Here is an 18,278-nt window from a genome sequence, read left to right on the forward strand (position 1 = left end):
AATGTATATAAGTGTCCCGCATATAATGTATATAAGTGTCCCGCATATAATGTATATAAGTGTCCCGCATATAATGTATATAAGTGTCCTGCATATAATGTATATAAGTGTCCCGCATATAATGTATATAAGTGCCCCGCATATAATGTATATAAGTGTCCCGCATATAATGTATATAAGTGCCCTGCATATAATGTATATAAGTGTCCCGCATATAATGTATATAAGTGTCCTGCATATAATGTATATAAGTGTCCTGCATATAATGTATATAAGTGTCCCGCATATAATGTATATAAGTGTCCCGCATATAATGTATATAAGTGTCCCGCATATAATGTATATAAGTGTCCTGCATATAATGTATATAAGTGCCCTGCATATAATGTATAGAAGTGTCCTGCATATAATGTATATAAGTGTCCTGCATATAATGTATATAAGTGTCCCGCATATAATGTATATAAGTGTCCTGCATATAATGTATATAAGTGTCCTGCATATAATGTATATAAGTGTCCCGCATATAATGTATATAAGTGTCCCGCATATAATGTATATAAGTGTCCTGCATATAATGTATATAAGTGTCCTGCATATAATGTATATAAGTGTCCCGCATATAATGTATAGAAGTGTCCTGCACATAATGTATATAAGTGTCCCGCATATAATGTATATAAGTGTCCCGCATATAATGTATATAAGTGTCCCGCATATAATGTATATGTGTCCCGCATATAATGTATAGAAGTGTCCCGCATATAATGTATAGAAGTGTCCCGCATATAATGTATAGAAGTGTCCCGCATATAATGTATATAAGTGTCCCGCATATAATGTATATAAGTGCCCCGCATATAATGTATATAAGTGTCCCGCATATAATGTATAGAAGTGCCCTGCATATAATGTATAGAAGTGCCCTGCATATAATGTATATAAGTGTCCTGCATATAATGTATATAAGTGCCCTGCATATAATGTATATAAGTGTCCTGCATATAATGTATATAAGTGTCCTGCATATAATGTATATAAGTGTCCTGCATATAATGTATATAAGTGCCCTGCATATAATGTATAGAAGTGTCCTGCATATAATGTATATAAGTGTCCCGCATATAATGTATATAAGTGTCCTGCATATAATGTATATAAGTGTCCTGCATATAATGTATAGAAGTGTCCTGCATATAATGTATATAAGTGTCCTGCATATAATGTATATAAGTGTCCTGCACATAATGTATATAAGTGTCCCGCATATAATGTATATAAGTGTCCCGCATATAATGTATATAAGTGTCCCGCATATAATGTATATGTGTCCTGCATATAATGTATAGAAGTGTCCTGCATATAATGTATAGAAGTGTCCCGCATATAATGTATATAAGTGTCCCGCATATAATGTATATAAGTGCCCCGCATATAATGTATATAAGTGTCCCACATATAATGTATAGAAGTGTCCCGCATATAATGTATAGAAGTGCCCTGCATATAATGTATAGAAGTGCCCTGCATATAATGTATATAAGTGTCCCGCATATAATGTATATAAGTGTCCCGCATATAATGTATATAAGTGTCCCGCATATAATGTATATAAGTGTCCCGCATATAATGTATATAAGTGTCCTGCATGTAATGTATATAAGTGCCCTGCATATAATGTATAGAAGTGTCCTGCATATAATGTATAGAAGTGTCCTGCATATAATGTATATAAGTGTCCTGCATATAATGTATATAAGTGCCCTGCATATAATGTATATAAGTGTCCTGCATATAATGTATATAAGTGTCCTGCATATAATGTATATAAGTGTCCCGCATATAATGTATATAATTGTCCCGCATATAATGTATATAAGTGTCCCGCATATAATGTATATAAGTGTCCCGCATATAATGTATATAAGTGTCCTGCATATAATGTATATAAGTGTCCTGCATATAATGTATATAAGTGTCCTGCATATAATGTATATAAGTGCCCTGCATATAATGTATATAAGTGTCCTGCATATAATGTATATAAGTGTCCCGCATATAATGTATAGAAGTGTCCCGCATATAATGTATAGAAGTGCCCTGCATATAATGTATAGAAGTGCCCTGCATATAATGTATATAAGTGTCCTGCATATAATGTATATAAGTGCCCTGCATATAATGTATATAAGTGTCCTGCATATAATGTATATAAGTGTCCTGCATATAATGTATATAAGTGTCCTGCATATAATGTATATAAGTGCCCTGCATATAATGTATATAAGTGTCCCGCATATAATGTATATAAGTGTCCCGCATATAATGTATATAAGTGTCCCGCATATAATGTATATAAGTGTCCTGCACATAATGTATATAAGTGTCCTGCATATAATGTATATAAGTGTCCTGCATATAATGTATATAAGTGTCCTGCATATAATGTATATAAGTGTCCTGCATATAATGTATAGAAGTGTCCTGCATATAATGTATAGAAGTGTCCCGCATATAATGTATATAAGTGTCCCGCATATAATGTATATAAGTGTCCTGCATATAATGTATATAAGTGTCCTGCACGTCTTTTGACGAGGCTGTATTTTTACGCGTCGTCGTTTGACAGCTGTCAAACGACGACGCGTAAATGACAGGTCGTCGGCACAGTACGTCGGCAAACCCATTCAAATGAATGGGCAGATGTTTGCCGACGTATTGTAGCCGTATTTTCAGACGTAAAACGAGGCATAATACGCCTCGTTTACGTCTGAAAATAGGTCGTGTGAACCCAGCCTAAGTATTTCTACCATGTGTCTTCGGTAAACTCCTGGCTTTACGTTTACATGAATCCATCACCGGGGTTTCCTGGGACGACAGTTGGCGGTTGGGGTGTGTACATAGTGATTGTCCCTCGACACCTGCACTAAGCTCAGAATAAAATAGCTACACAAGTGAACAAATATTAGCACACACCATGACACAGAATATGATGTTTATCCTCAAGTAACAGTTTCACTATTTAGGTCTGGAAAAGTCTTAATGGTTTTTTTTAACCATAGATGTTACTGGATTTATAAGTCACTGCAGTCAGACCCCACTGATGCCAAAATTGGGGGTCCATGGCAGAGACATGGCCGTATATGCGCGGTCAGAGATTTAAGAGGTTCCGTATTGTCATAAAATTCCTTTGAAACAACTTTTGATCCAGCATGAGGATGAACTATCAAGATTTTAAAAGAACTGCAGATATAAAACTTTTGGGGATCAGATCGGAGTATAAGGGAGATGTGAATAGCACTTTCAAAATTAACGGAAATATAATGCACATTGAGACATGTCAGAAGATCTCATCGTGGGGATCTATAGGAGTTGGGACACCCATTAATTGCTGGAATATTATTGAGCATTGTGCCCCTTCAGCTTTTAGTTTGGATATCTTCAGACCTCTAAGATGTGTTGACAGGTCTATAGTTTTACTATCCTGCCTTATCTAGGCCTCCAGCAGCAGAATAAAGATCATTGTCATCAGGGCCGGCCTTAGGATAGATGGCACCCTGTGCGAAATTATCTTTTGGCGCCCCACCCCATCATTAAAAAAAATGGCACATAAAAAAAGTATAATGCCCCCCACAGTATAATGCCCTATATAGTGCCCCATACAAGATAATGCCCCTTTAGTGCCCCCCATACAGTATAATAATATTTAATAATATATAATAACCCCTTCAAGTACACAGTATTTTGTCCTCTAATTGTGCCCACACAATATTATGCCCCCTAAGTACCACACACAGTATATTGCCCCCCCCTGTAGTACCCCTACACAGTATAATTTCCACTTAGTGGCCCCCACACAGTATAATGCCCCCCTCCCCTGGCTGCCACACACAGCCCCCCCCCCTTGTAGATAGTGCCCCCCTGTAGATTGTGCCATACAGCCTTCCTGTAGACAGTGTCATACATCCCCCACCTCCCCCTTGTAGATCGTGCCATAGAGCCCCCCAAACCAAAAAATTTTACTCCCCTAGGCCCCTTTCCCATGACGAACTGAGCTGCTCCACAACGGGATCCTTGCGTAGGCCGGCATGATCCTGTAGCCTAGTACAGAGTTTCCCAACCTTTTCGAACTCGAGGCGCCACTGTAAAAAAAAATTTTCCTAAGGGCACCCCTACCAAAAATAGTTTCCAGAAAGACAGGAAACAGCTAAAAACAAACACTACACCCGTAGAGTATGTTCACACACCGTTTTTTGAAAGGCAAAAAGAATCTGCCTAAAAATTCATTCAGGAATTTTGAAGCAGATTTTGAAATCACAGCGTTGTTTGACCTTTTTTTTGCGCTTTTTTAAAGCCGTTAAAGCTAATGCAAAAGACGCAGGCAAAAAAGCTCCAAACGAGCGCCGCAGGTATTATCAATTTCAATTGGAGGTCAGAGGTGGAAACCACTTGAACAAAAGCTCCCACTCGCAGTAAAATGACCATCAGCCCAGCACTCACAGAAAAATGACCATATGACCCCAACTCACAGATTCTCCTTGTAGGTAGGGCCACAAAGCCCCTTGTAGATAGTGCCACACAGCTCCCTTGTAGGTAGCGCCACACAGCCCACTTGGAGGTAGTGCCACACAGCCCCCTTGGAGGTAGTGCCACACAGCCCACAGCCCCCTTGTAGATAGCACCCCCCTTCCTGTAGAAAGAATCACTGTAGCTCCCCGAAGGAGCGGAATCCCCCTGTAGGCGTAGGTCGGCGTGATCCTGTAGCCTAGTAGAGTTTCCCCACCTGTACTAGGCTCCGCTTGATGTCTCTGTCCATATATGGACAGTGACATCAGGGGCAACTCATGAAGCGGTTGCCGATGCGGTGACCGGGGATTCCATTTATGGACAGTGACGTCACTGGCTTCTCCTGGAGTGTAATCCCCAGTCACAGAGTTGGCAACGCTGTAGACGGGGATTCCGCTTCAGAAGTTGCCCCAGATGTGACTGTCCATATATGGACAGAAACATCAAGCGCTCCGTCCAGGAGCGGAATCCCCGGCCAGACAGGGATTCCGCTTCTTCAGGGAGCTACAGCGGTGCTAGTAGAAAGCAGAGCAGGGAGATACCTCCCTACTCCACTATAGTGGTGTCTCTACCACTGTAGCACCCTCAATCCCGGTGTCGCCACTATGGCTGCTACATCGGTAGCGACGCCACTGAGTGAAGAATCGCCCGGGCGGAAAGGAGGCTGCTGAGTCGCCGGGCCTGGGCGCTTCTGAAACAAGCAGGGGAAGGGAGCCAGCGCAGAACACCCTTCCACCTGCTGGAGTGATGCGCTCTGTGCAATGGCACAGGTCGCACACCCCAATGGCTGGCCCTAATTGTCATTAAATGCCTCTAATGATAATGAAATGACTGATTATTCTTTCCCAGTCTACACAGCAAAGCTGAAAAATGAGCTGCAGAAAACAGGAAATGTCAGTCAATTTCTATTAATATAATGTTAAAGAAAAAACACAGAATCATACATATTGCCCGAGGCATCTATTCAGAGCCAGTTTGAGAGATGTATTAATAAAAAGATGCATTAATAAAGTCAGACACAGGCTGGCTTACTAATTACAATACATTCATTTATTAAGCTTTATTCTTCATACAGAAAACAGACACCAATGAAAAAGACACATTAAAGAGATCGATAAGATAAAAAATAAAAAAATGGGTCTGCTTCTTTTTCAGAAACAGCACCACTATTGTCTAAAGGCTGTGTCTGGTATATAGCAACTCAGTCCTATCACTTGAATGGGGCTGAGCTACAATACCAGGCACAGCCTAGAAATGAGAGTGGCGCTGTTTCTGTAAAAACAGCAGAGCGTTGTCCTCCACTCTCCTAAAGTCCCTTTATAACTAGATCATAATTATAAGTCCTAACCTGCTGAAAGAACAGATTGATAACAAAACAGCTAAAAATGGCAGAAAAGTGATAAAGGCAAAGCGTCTGGTCACGACAGAGAAGACGTAAGTTGTCATTTATACATTAGAATGTAGTTCACTATATAGACCCTTACAGAAAAGGAAACCTATATATCTAATTAATTTACAGAAAAGACACCGCCAGTCAGTACGAAATATTGTGCATCACACGGCTTTTATATATGCTCCCATATTCACGGTTACAGTATGGTCTCTACACAGTAGCAGTTTATTATCTCCAGGTCACATATTTTGTGTCAGGCTCCACCCCCTGGGCTATTTTTCTCCTTTCCATCCCAGGCATCATTTTGCAGGGGGACACAGCCATGTGACAACAAATCTACTCCCAGGATAGGAAACAATTAGAAAATAACAGCAAGAAATGATGCATCATGGGATATAAATGGAGATAAGCAGTTGATACATTTCCTTTGTTTTTACAATTTTCCAGTCTGATCATCATTAATGCAAATGATTATAGCAATCAGTCCCCGTGAGGCAGGAGGTAAATGCTATGTGTTTATTCAAAAATAAGCTACGCAGTACGAGATCGGACCGACCTCTTCATCAGGCTAAAAAAACATATGAGATGCTGGAGAGACCCAGCAGGGTTTAAAGAACTTTAAAAAAAAAAAAAATAAATACGCCAAAAGGCAGCAATGAGGTCAAAGGTTAAAACACGATATAACGATGATTATATGATTCTTGATGATTATGAGAAGTCCGTTCTTTCCCTCCCCCCCCCCCCCCCCCCGTTATCTCAGTACTATCAGGATTTGAAATGTGGACATTACAATTCTTCTACTGTTTTCTAGATGCAGATATTGGTCTCATTATCGTTATACCATGTTTTAACCTTTGACCTCAATGTTGCCTTTTGGCGTTTTTTTTTTTTTTAACCCTGCTCGGTCTCTCCAGCAACTTGTATGTTTTTTAGCCTGATGAAGAGGTCGGTCCGATCTCGTAACGCGTAGCTTATTTTTGAACAAACACATAGCATTTACCTCCTGCCTTACGGGGACTGATTGCAAAGAGACAGCGCTGGGGTATTCCAAAAAGTATTTTTATTCTACCTCCTCCTACACCAAATATAACACGGTGCCCGTGTGGCTGGAATCCTAGCTGCAGTCTCCTACTCTGACAAGCGCAAGCGGGTGTTGTGCCCCCAGCATATCTCTTACCCCTAAGCCCCTATTTGCTTTTCTTTCTTTTGTGGTGATGCGTTCTCCCTCTTTTTTCGTTCCCTCATCCTCTAGATAATGGTCCTCATTAATGTTGTACAGAAGGTCAACAATGTAACATTATGCAATGACTGGAGTTTTCCTTTAAGGGTATGTTCACACGTGCTATTTTCAGAAGTTTTTCGGGCTGTAAACACCCTGCAAAACTGATAAAAACACAGGGTCTGAACGCCAACAAACATCTGCCTATTGATTTCAACAGGAAAAATGTTGTTCCGTACCCACAGGGCGTTTTTTACGCAGCCATTTTTAAAAACGTGCGCGTAAAAAAAAAAACGCCTCGTAAAAAGAAGTGCATGTCACTTCTTGAGCCGTTTTTCACTGACTCTATAGAAAAACAGCTCAAAAAACGGCCGTAAAAAGACGCAAGTAGCTTAAAAAACGTCTGGGGAGAGATGCTAGGGAGTATGACTGCAAAATCAGACTACACAGGGTTTATTTGTAGTCTGTAACCATGAAAACACATAGGTCTGCATAGGAGCTGTAAAAACAAAACGGTAGATATGTTTAAATAAGACTATTTACATACATTTTTGAATAGTAATTTGATAATGTAATTATAATATGGGTCTGGATTCCCTTAGGTTGGGCAATCTGATACTATACGGCAGGGCGGCTAGTGAAATTCTAAGACTCTGGGTCTTCCAGTCATCATTCAGCAGGATATAGATTGTATTTTATGACCGTCGACCATTGGGATCCACACAAGGTCAGAAGCCTTCTGAAAAGTGCAAGGGGTTTTCTCAAGAGCCCGGCTTTATATTCAGATCACTGCGGCTAATCTAATGTAAGCATAATATTATATTAAAAGATATATATTCAAACAAGATCTTAAAAGAGTTGTCTGGTTTACAAAACCCTTTTTCAAACACCTTATTAGGGAATTTAGACTTGATAGGGGGGGTCCTAAGTTCAGGACCCTCATCTATTATCCAAAGCAGAGAGCGGCTACAAAAAGTCTCTCATCTGGAGGACCCAGCATGTCCCTGTATTGCACAGACAGCCCATTGATTTCAATGAGAACTGTGTAATGCTTTATTTCACCTGTGAGGGCGCTGCAGGAGGTTTGAATACATGCTGCTGGTTCCCCCACATATTACAGCTAAATGATGGGGGTCCCTGCCGCAGGACATCTTGTAATAAGCTTATCATTTGGAAACCCTAACAAAAAGCAGAGGCGTAGCTAGGTTCTCCAGCACCCGGGGCAAAGATTCAGTCCCCCCCCCCCCCAACATCTCCTTCCCCCTCGCCATGTTTGTTTTCTCTACCAATCGACGTGTCATTTATTTTTATGTAACGCGAGCATAAAATTATTTGTACATTTCACAAGCAATATGGTCCTATACACAACACCAGAACCAAGCTCGGTACATATATGCAGCCCCAGAACAAATACAGCTCAATTTAGTGCAACCCCTGCCGTATAGGTATGTACGGCGTAATACCTCAGCTCCCAGCATAGCCCGAACAATGATAAGGATATGCGGGGAGATGCCGTTTCACAAAAAATAAATCCTATCATAATCCTACCACCCATCATCTCGCTGCAGATCATACAGTGACTACAGTGCTGATTAGCGGCAGAATAAACATTTACATTGAGTGACTCACCGGTGACGTCTCAGATTCTAGTTCTTTCTCTCCATCCGGTCCAGACCTCTATGGTGACTTCTCCCGGTCACAGCCCATTTCTGCAGTTTGCCGCTCGCATGTCTTCAGCTTCTCACTTTTCCAACATTTCTGCACCTATAAATAAATATAAAGTTATCATTATACCACATACTACGACCCTAAATATAATAGCGCCATACACTGCACCTCTAATTATAATAGCACCATACACCGTGTCCCACACACACCGTGACCCCTGTAGATAGTGCCCCCGTATAGCCCACCCCTGTATATAGCGTCCCACAAATAACTCCCCCTATAGTGCTCTACATATAGCCCCCCTGTAGATATAGCCCACCCGTTTATAGCCCCCTGTAGATATAGCCCACTCCTGTATATAGAGCTCTACAGATAGCCCAATCATGTATATAGCCCCCCTGTAGATATAGTCCACCCCTGTATATAGTGCTCCACATATAGTCCACCCCTGTATATAGCGTTTCACAGATAGCCCACCCCTGTATATAGCCCCCATTGTACATATAGTCCACCCCTGTATATAGTGCTCCACTAGATAGTCCACCCCTGTATATAGTGCTCCACAGATAGCCCACCCCTGTATATACTATATACAAGGGTGGGCTATCTGTGGAGCACTACATACAGGGGTGGGCTATATCTACAGGGGGACTATCTACAGGGGGACTATATACAGGGGGACTATATACAGGGGTGGGCTATATCTACAGGGGGACTATATATACAGGGGTGGCCTATCTACAGGGGGACCATATCTACAGGGGTGGGCTATATATACAGAGGGGGGCTATACACATGGGTGCGCTATACACGGGGAATATATCTACAGGGGGGCTATATCTACAGGGGGCTATATACTGGGGTGGGCTATCTATGGAGCACCATATACAGGGGTGGGCTATATCTACAGAGGGCTATATACTATGTAGCCCACCCCTGTATATGGTGCTCTATAGACAGCCCACTCCAGTATATAGCCCCCTGTAGATATAGTCCCCCTGTATATAGCCCCCCTGTAGATATAGTCCCCCTGTATATATATAGCCCAGCCCTGTAGATATATTCCCCCTGTATATAGCCCCCCTGTAGATATAGTCCCCCTGTATATAGCCCAGCCCTGTAGATATAGTCCCCATGTATATAGCCCCCCTGTAGATATAGTCCCCCGGTATATAGCCCAGCCCTGTAGATATAGTCCCCCTGTATATAGCCCAGCCCTGTAGATATAGTCCCCCTGTAGAGAGACACCCCCCCCACCCCCACGTAGATATAGTCCCCCTGTATATAGCCCCCCTGTAGATATAGTCCCCCTGTATATAGCCCAGCCCTGTAGATATAGTCCCCCTGTATATAGCCCAGACCTGTAGCTATAGTCCCCCTGTAGAGAGACACCCCCCCCACCCCCACGTAGATATAGTCCCCCTGTATATAGCCCCCCTGTAGATATAGTCCCCCTGTATATAGCCCAGCCCTGTAGATATAGTCCCCCTGTAGATAGACACCCCCCCCCCCCCCCGATACAGCCACACACTTCTATTACAATTTAAAGAAAAAAAAAAAACAACTCACCTTATTCCCGCTCCCACGCCGTCTGGCAGCCATGGAGACCTGCTCTCTTCTGCGCAGGTCTCCAGGGGGTTGAACGCGGTGTCTATGAAAGGCGCTGAGTGGCTGGGCAGGATGACTTTCCCTGCCAGTCAGTCAGCGCCTTTCATCAACGGAAGAGTCAATGGTACAAAAGGTACCAGTTGCTTCATTCGTGGAGAGGCGCTGAATGGCCGGGCACGGAACGTGCCCGGTCATTCATTGCTTCTAATTGTACCTGTGTCCCTGCGACACAGGTACAATTATAGTGCAGGAGGAGGGCGCGCTGGCGCCCCCCTCTGAACTGCGCCCGGGGCAAGTGCCCCGCCTGCCCCCCCCCCCCCCTAGTTACGCCCCTGCAAAAAGGAATCGTCCAACGCGTTCAACTTCTTTAAAGAGAAGATAAAACATTAAATGCTTCGGAGATTTAAAATGTAGCTAAACGTTCGATAAACTTCTGACATGTCATAGTGACATGTCAGAAGTTTGTATTGGTGGGGGTCCGAGCACGGAGACCCCCACCAAATCGCTAGAACGAAGCCGCTGAAGTGCTCGTGTGAGTGCTCGGCCACTTCGTGTCTGTTCGGCTTTTTCCGGAAATAAATGTATCGTGTACGGGCTCAATACAAAGTCTATTGAGTCCGTACACCGATACATGGGCTTTCCGGAAAAAGCCGAACAGACACGAAGTGGCCGAGCACTCACACGAGCACTTCAGCGGCTTCGTTCTAGCGATTGGTGGGGGTCTCCGTGCTCGGACACCATCAATACAAACTTCTGATGTCACTATGACATGTCAGAAGTTTGTCGAACGTTTAGCTACACTTTAAGGCCCTGTTCACACAGAGGGTTTTTTTACGCGGAAACCGGGCTGGAAAATGCACTAAAAAAAATGGTTGATTTCAATGGGAGGCAGACACATTTTTTTTTTTTTTTACAGCGGGCGGTAAAAAACGCTTGCAGTAAAAAGAAGCGATATGCCCTATCTTTGGGCGTTTACGCCTCTAACCTCCCATCGCGGCAAACGGCATACATGCAGATGAAAATTTTCTGCCTGCAAAAAAACTCAGGGTATGTTCACACGGCGGGGGTCCGTAACGGCTGAAATTACGGGGATGTTTCAGCCTGAAAACATCCCCGTAATTTCAGCCGTACCGGCATGTGCAGGCGCTTGAACGCCGCGTCAATTACGGCCGTAATTAGCGCTGCTATTCATTGGAGTCAATGACTAACGGCTCCAATTACGGCCAAAGAAGTGACAGGTCACTTCTTCTACGCGGGCGTCTATTTACGCGCCGTCATTTGACAGCGGCGCGTAAATATACGCCTCGTGTGAACAGACAAACGTCTGCCCATTGCTTTCAATGGGCAGATGTTTGTCAGCGCTATTGAGGCGCTATTTTCGGGCGTAATTCGGGGCAAAAACGCCCGATATATGTCCGTAAATAGGCCGTGTGAACATACCCTCAGTGTGAACTCAGCCTAAAGGGGTTGTCCAGGAGTTTTCAAATTTTGTTGGGAGCAGAAAAATAATAAAGTAACAGGCACACATGCTTTGAAACGTCCACCCGTTCCAGCACTGACACCCCGTTTCGGGTGGCCTTTATCGATCACATGCTTTTGCAGCCAGTAGGGATGGGGGTCTGGTTATTGCAGGGACCCCAAAACGTTGCTGTATTACAATGGTGTAAAATCTCAACGTCTTTGTTTTTGTAATTTTTAGTAGGAAGACTTGTTCCTGTGATGTGCAGTTGTTACTGGTGCAAGGAAAACTATGTAGGTGGGTTGGGGGCAGTATCTGGGACCACTACGGACCCCAAGAACATGTCAGTCCCGCTACCGATATGTATTTTAAATGGCCCAACTGACAGACATAAATGAGAATAGATGCTCCGGTGTCACCATCTCTGAAACTAGTAACCAATTTGAGCCCAAGACCTGCTCATACTCCTGACAGGTTACATAAAAGTTAATTTTGGGAGTTTTTTTTTTTCATGTGATCCGTGTAAGCCATTAACTACAAGCTGGACCCCTTCAAGACCCTTTATATCATACACTACACTTTACATCATACACGGCTGCATTTTCAGCAAATATACAATCTACAGCGTTTGAAGCTTTTTCATTTCTACAACGGAAACCGTCAACAAGCAGGCTATCTGCTCTTAATCTTATTATGGATATATTTTTATTTTAATTATGACTTGTGCAAAAATTCAGGACAGCTTATTTTATTAAAGGGGTCGTCTCCTCAGATACGGCAGCAGTACCAGTACCAGACACCCCCGGCAAACAGCCGACTTTGCCAAGGAAAGTCTTGACCAGTCAGACATTTCCCCTGTAGCAGCCACTGCAGAAGAAACGTGGCTTTACGAGGCAGCCATTCAGAAAAATAGCCATCCATGTTCTACATGGGTGCCTTGTGTCCGCCATAGTGGCTCTCCGATCCGGCTCATAGAACTCTGATAATGCAGTCATTGGGTATTCATGTGTTAATGAGGGCTGCAGGGTCATTAAAAGGATAATAAACCATCCAGACCAACGATCCACTTATAGCTGCATACCGAAGTCTATAAACAGGAGACATAGGAGAATGACAGGTCCATCAACAGCAGCTTGTTGACGGTTTCCTGTTGGAAATAGGACGATTTGTTATACTCTGCAGAACAGTTAAAACTACTTAAAAAAAATTAAATATACTGACGGCATTGGCAATATGAGATGTGCAATGTCACTTTTAAATTATGAATGAAAAAAAAAAAACAAAAAAAACAAAAACAAAATCAATGGGTGAAAGGCAAACAGATTTATTTAAAATTCTACACCACAAGGTTTCTGGAATTAAATCTCATTATACAAAAAGTTGAATGACAACAGTGCACGTAAAGTTATCTGGTCGGTGGATGTTTTTGGAGTGCAGAAGATTCCAATCCGCTTCTATATCAATGGTAAATCACGCCTGTCCCGAGGGACACACATAGTTGTTGGAAATTTTAAAAAAATCTGTGGGATATTGAGCGGCCCCGATCATCTCGGGGGCCCTCATCACCCTTAATCCTGGACCTATTCATACATGATCGGCACAGATTGCAGACCACTGATTTATTTACCTGAATGGAACTAGATTAGGTACCGGAGGACAAGCGTGAGTTATCCAACACATGTAGGACTGTAATATTATATATTCCTACATACATATACAAATTAGTTCAATTAATCCACAAAAAAAAAAAAAACATTCAGCTCCAAATCTAGGCTATAACTGGCCTCATTGTCAGTAAAAATCATTACATTAACTGCAAAAGAACATAGATTATTGAATTTCATGTATTTTTAAAGATTAGCACGACATGTTAAAACATTTATTTTACAGAACTTCCATTGCGGGAGATTACACTAGGGTTAAAGGGAAAGTTCCACTTTATTATTGTTCTAATGGATCTAAAATATAAAAAAAAATGAAGCAACTTTGCAAATCGTCTTTATTAAACAATTTACGTTTTGGGTCTACAGCTTCTATGCAGACCTAAGTGTCTCCATGGTTACAGACTGCAATGACACTCTTCGTAGTCTGAACCTGCAGTCATATTGCCATTTACTTTCTTACTAAACCAACTAAATTTAATGGAGTAAGAATTAGGGGACAGGTGGAAGTATGACTGCAGAATCAGACTACACAGGGTTTGTTTGCAGTCTGTTACCACGGAAACATAGATCTGCGTAAGAGCAGTAGACACAATAATGCATTGGAACCATTAAAAAAAAAAAAAAATGGTTGCAAAGTTGGACTTTCCTTTTATTCAGAAAATAACATTGGTGGGGGCCCCTGAGCTGGTACATTTAAATTCTAATAACAAAGGGGGCCACAATGCTTAGTTAAATGTCTGAAACCCTCTTAAACTTGTCAAGAGAATTCCTTAAAGAAGCACTCTTAGAATTGTTTTTTTATCTTTTGGTTTGTAGCTATTGCTTTCTTCTTGAATTAGTCGTTCACTCATTCAGTTGTACTACGTGACCGCAACCCCGACTGTCAAAATGGTACAACGACTATGCGAGCCTATGAGATTCTCAATGTGCATCTTATAGGCTTGCATAGAGATACTGACCTTCGGTCCACACCAAAGACTATGTACGTTTTAGAGTCAGAGTTGCGGTCGAGTGGTACAACCGAAGGAACGACCGGAGCAAGCGATACTGGATGTCCATTACAAAGGAACCAAAAGATACATAATTCCGGTGTATGGTGTCCATAATAGGTCATCCTTTGATATCATAGAGTAATTTTAGTTGTAGGACTAATAACCAACCCTATACCTGACCCCGATACTTGACCTTCATACCAGACTCTGATATTGGACTAATCATACATCTGACGGATAGAAATCAATGAAAACCCCAAAGTAGTAATGTATGGGAGACTAAAGGCCTCTTACACCGGCCAAGCTTCTAGACCACTGCCTTAGAGGGTCTCTCACCAACCATCACATAAATGTGGAGGTTCTCAGTGCTGGAGATCAGCCCCAATAATGGTGCACAAATGCAACTGTACCCACTAAATTGGCTCCTCAAGAGGCTTGAAAATAGATTTATGTATGTGCCTCCCCCTATAATACGCCTGCTCAATTAAAGGGGTTGATCAGTAATAGAAAACAATAATTTAATTATTTTACAGAAACAGCACCACAATTGGCCCTGGCTGTGTTTGGTATTGCAGCTTAGAATTATTCACATGACTGAGCTGCAATACCAAACACCACCCATGTACAAGCATGGCGCTGTTTCTGGAAAAAATATGAAATCCTTTCTTTCTAATCCTGGACAACCCATTTAAGCAGAGCTGAGAGGCGGTCATATGACACTTCCCTGCAGCACTGACTCCTAATAAACAAGATGATGCCCTGTTTCTTAGGAATCCGAGGGTTGTGGTCAATTCAAAGGCCATTTAGTGGGTGCCAACGTGTCATCTAGATCAGCTATAATTCAGGGCTTGGTACTGATGTCTTAATTTAAATGGGTGCTGTAATGAGGCAATGTCCCTTTAAATGAGTTTAATAGGAATTTATATAACCCCTTCCCCAATGAAGGACCTGCTAGTGATGAGGCAGCCATACATTTCACTGCAGCAGCCACTACAGGAGAAATGTGGTATTACAGGATGCCCATTCAAATGAAAGGGCAAACGTAGTGGAGAGGAGTCTATGGTTTAATAGGGCATATTAACAGGGGTTGTATTAATAGGGCAACCCTTTAAAAAAAAAATGGCCGCTTAGGTAGTCAATATATATATATATATATATATAGGTCCGGTCATGGGAAGTTCTATAAAATAACAATATACACAGTGAACATTGGTATGGAGATTTTTACAGACATTGTTTTATTAGCAAAGCAGCAGTAAGAGAATTCGGAAAACCTGGAGCGCCGTCATCTACGTCTTACACTCCATGTCTGTCCTATACGTCGCCATTTTTTATTTAATTTACAATCAAAAAACAGAAACTTTAAAGTCATAGCAGATCCATATTCTTAATATAAAAGTATCGGATACAATATCCACCATTGACTGCATGAAGATTCGAGTGCTGTGATATTAAAATGCATAAAAATAAAAAAATACATTCCTGGCGTTTAACTCACAAAGCACCGCAGGCTGTGCCTGAAATAAATAGGAGGAATCTTCATTGACTCTGAATAAAGGCAAAAAAAAAAACACACACGATAATACATTCTCTGCCCCGTCAGGCAGCCGCGCCGATTTAAATTAAGGTTTAAAAAAAAAAAAAAAAAAAAAAAAAAAAAGGCCAATATACAACAAAACAGTCAAATCAGCCAACGCTGTTCAGAATACTCGGACGTCTTCACTATGGCCGCTCGGTCACGCTACTCCATCGTACGTATACAGGTCGGTCTGTCACTACATAGGGAATAGATGGCGCATAACCAATAGCGGCAATAGTGAAAAACCTGTTTCGAGGTTTAGGATTTGGGGAAACTCGCAGAAAAGCAGCTTTATTTACTTCAAGGTTCTGCAAAACCCCCAGAAGCGAAACCAAGATGGAGGGACTAGAGAAAAGGAAATGTATCTTCCAGCCGATCCTGTCCTTACGGCCATGGTAAAGAGCCCGGCACCCCATGGATGCGTTCCTTACGGAGTGCTGTACTGAGGCATTGGTTCTTATGGATTCCCTATAGATTCTATATAAATACCTCTGTACCTACATAAAACTACCAGTGCAGCGATTGTCCCATACTCCCCTATGAATCCTGCACCGGTACCAAGAACCTATATAGTATAGCACGGGTGCAGAGGTTCTAGGATTTTTTTTCATATACAGGTACCTCCCTATGTATATAGGACTATACTGAAGCGGTGGTCCTTTTATATTCCCTATGGGACTGAATAGGTATCTCCCCAGTTTACATAGGACTATACGGATGTGAGAGTTCCTCTATATTCCCTATGGACACTACATGGGCATCTAACCAGCCCATATAGGATTTTACTGATGTATTATTTTTTTTCTATATTCCCTATACATTACGCCCGGATACAACCATAACCCACCGGTATATAGGCACACTACCAAAACAAAGCTTATTACCCTATTCTCCATGGCCCGAGTACTTCTCTACCTACATAGGGGACATTCAGTTTTGTAATATCCCCTTAAAAGGTCCTAGTTGATCGCTCATCTTCCAACATTTAAGTTCCACCCGGAAATGCCCCCAACCGGGTATATTTTTATGACAATGTGGCCTGGTTGGCGGGGCAGTGTTGGTAGGCATGTGATAGGGCTGTGCCAGTGCAGGGCACATCCTGGGCACTAGGTGGTTTACTATGGCTCTACGGTCAGAATGAGGCTGAAAGTCGACAACCCCTGTAATAAAAATAAAAAAATGACACTTGTGCGAGAAGATTTTTTTCAGAAATAATTGCACTGGATGTTGAAGGTTAAATATAAAATAAAAAGTGGTAAAAAGCCGGATGCCGGTGGAATGGTGGTAAATGACGACACGAAGCCTTTATTTCACCCCACGTAAAAGCGCGCGTAATAGGTCACTTGGCAATGAAATCCCTCAAAAGCAACAGAAAGACGGTAGCAGCGGCGTGAACAATCTACGGGATGCGCAGTATATAGGATATGTATCGGGGGCAGGGACTTCCTCTAGTTCTGCACTTCGGCCACCTGCTCCTTCTCCGCTTTTTCTTTTGCTTTCTCTTTCACCACCAGTTTTTCTTCCTTCTGCAGAAGTTCCATGATCTCGGCAACCTGGCTGGTGGAGATGTCGATGTCCTCCTTGTCGATCAGCTCCACTACCTGAGGACAGAAAGAGGAAAAGTCCTTTGTACAAGTGTGTGAATACAACAATTACTCATAAAAGCCTATTGTATCTACCATTTCTGGGCAGATTAACAATCTATTGTTCTCTGGTATCAGCCATTTATGACTAAGCAGTCACTGACCGTAGTTTGAACTGAACAACAGACATTTAAATCGGTAGTGTGATGTAGAACACACTACATCACCTACAATGCAATGCAACAGAGAGAGCATGAGCTACATTGAGGATCTGTCACCTCTCCCAACAGGTCGATTTTTAGTAAATACTTGTATGCCCCATAATATATTTTTTTAGAGCTCTGCATTGTGTTGTTCCTCTGTTATTCCTCCTGGAAATTGACATAACTTGACAACTCTGTTACCAATCACCTTGTCAGTAGGACATAATCTGCCGCTGTCAGTACCGATTGGTCAGTGGTATGAAGTATGGCCACGTTTCATTGACAAAGGGAATGCCAACACCCAGTTATTCATTTATTCCTAGATTTCCAGGAGGAGCAATGAA

The 18,278-nt window shown here is 42.2% G+C and overlaps 1 protein-coding gene across 2 annotated transcripts in view; it reads right to left on the minus strand.

The window, feature by feature from the left end:
• Positions 1 to 13,221: 13,221 nt before the first annotated feature.
• The window catches only part of LETM1 (leucine zipper and EF-hand containing transmembrane protein 1), a 51,172-nt gene continuing 46,115 nt past the window's right edge, over positions 13,222 to 18,278 (minus strand). For both annotated transcript variants that reach the window (XM_075856990.1, XM_075856981.1), the window contains exon 14: positions 13,222 to 17,749. In XM_075856990.1, coding sequence (XP_075713105.1) covers positions 17,597 to 17,749 — 153 coding nt within the window. In that variant the 3' untranslated portion in view covers positions 13,222 to 17,596. The remainder of the gene's footprint in view (positions 17,750 to 18,278) is intronic.

This window comes from Rhinoderma darwinii, chromosome 1 (assembly GCF_050947455.1).
Source record: "Rhinoderma darwinii isolate aRhiDar2 chromosome 1, aRhiDar2.hap1, whole genome shotgun sequence".
Taxonomy (NCBI): Eukaryota; Metazoa; Chordata; class Amphibia; order Anura; family Rhinodermatidae; genus Rhinoderma; species Rhinoderma darwinii.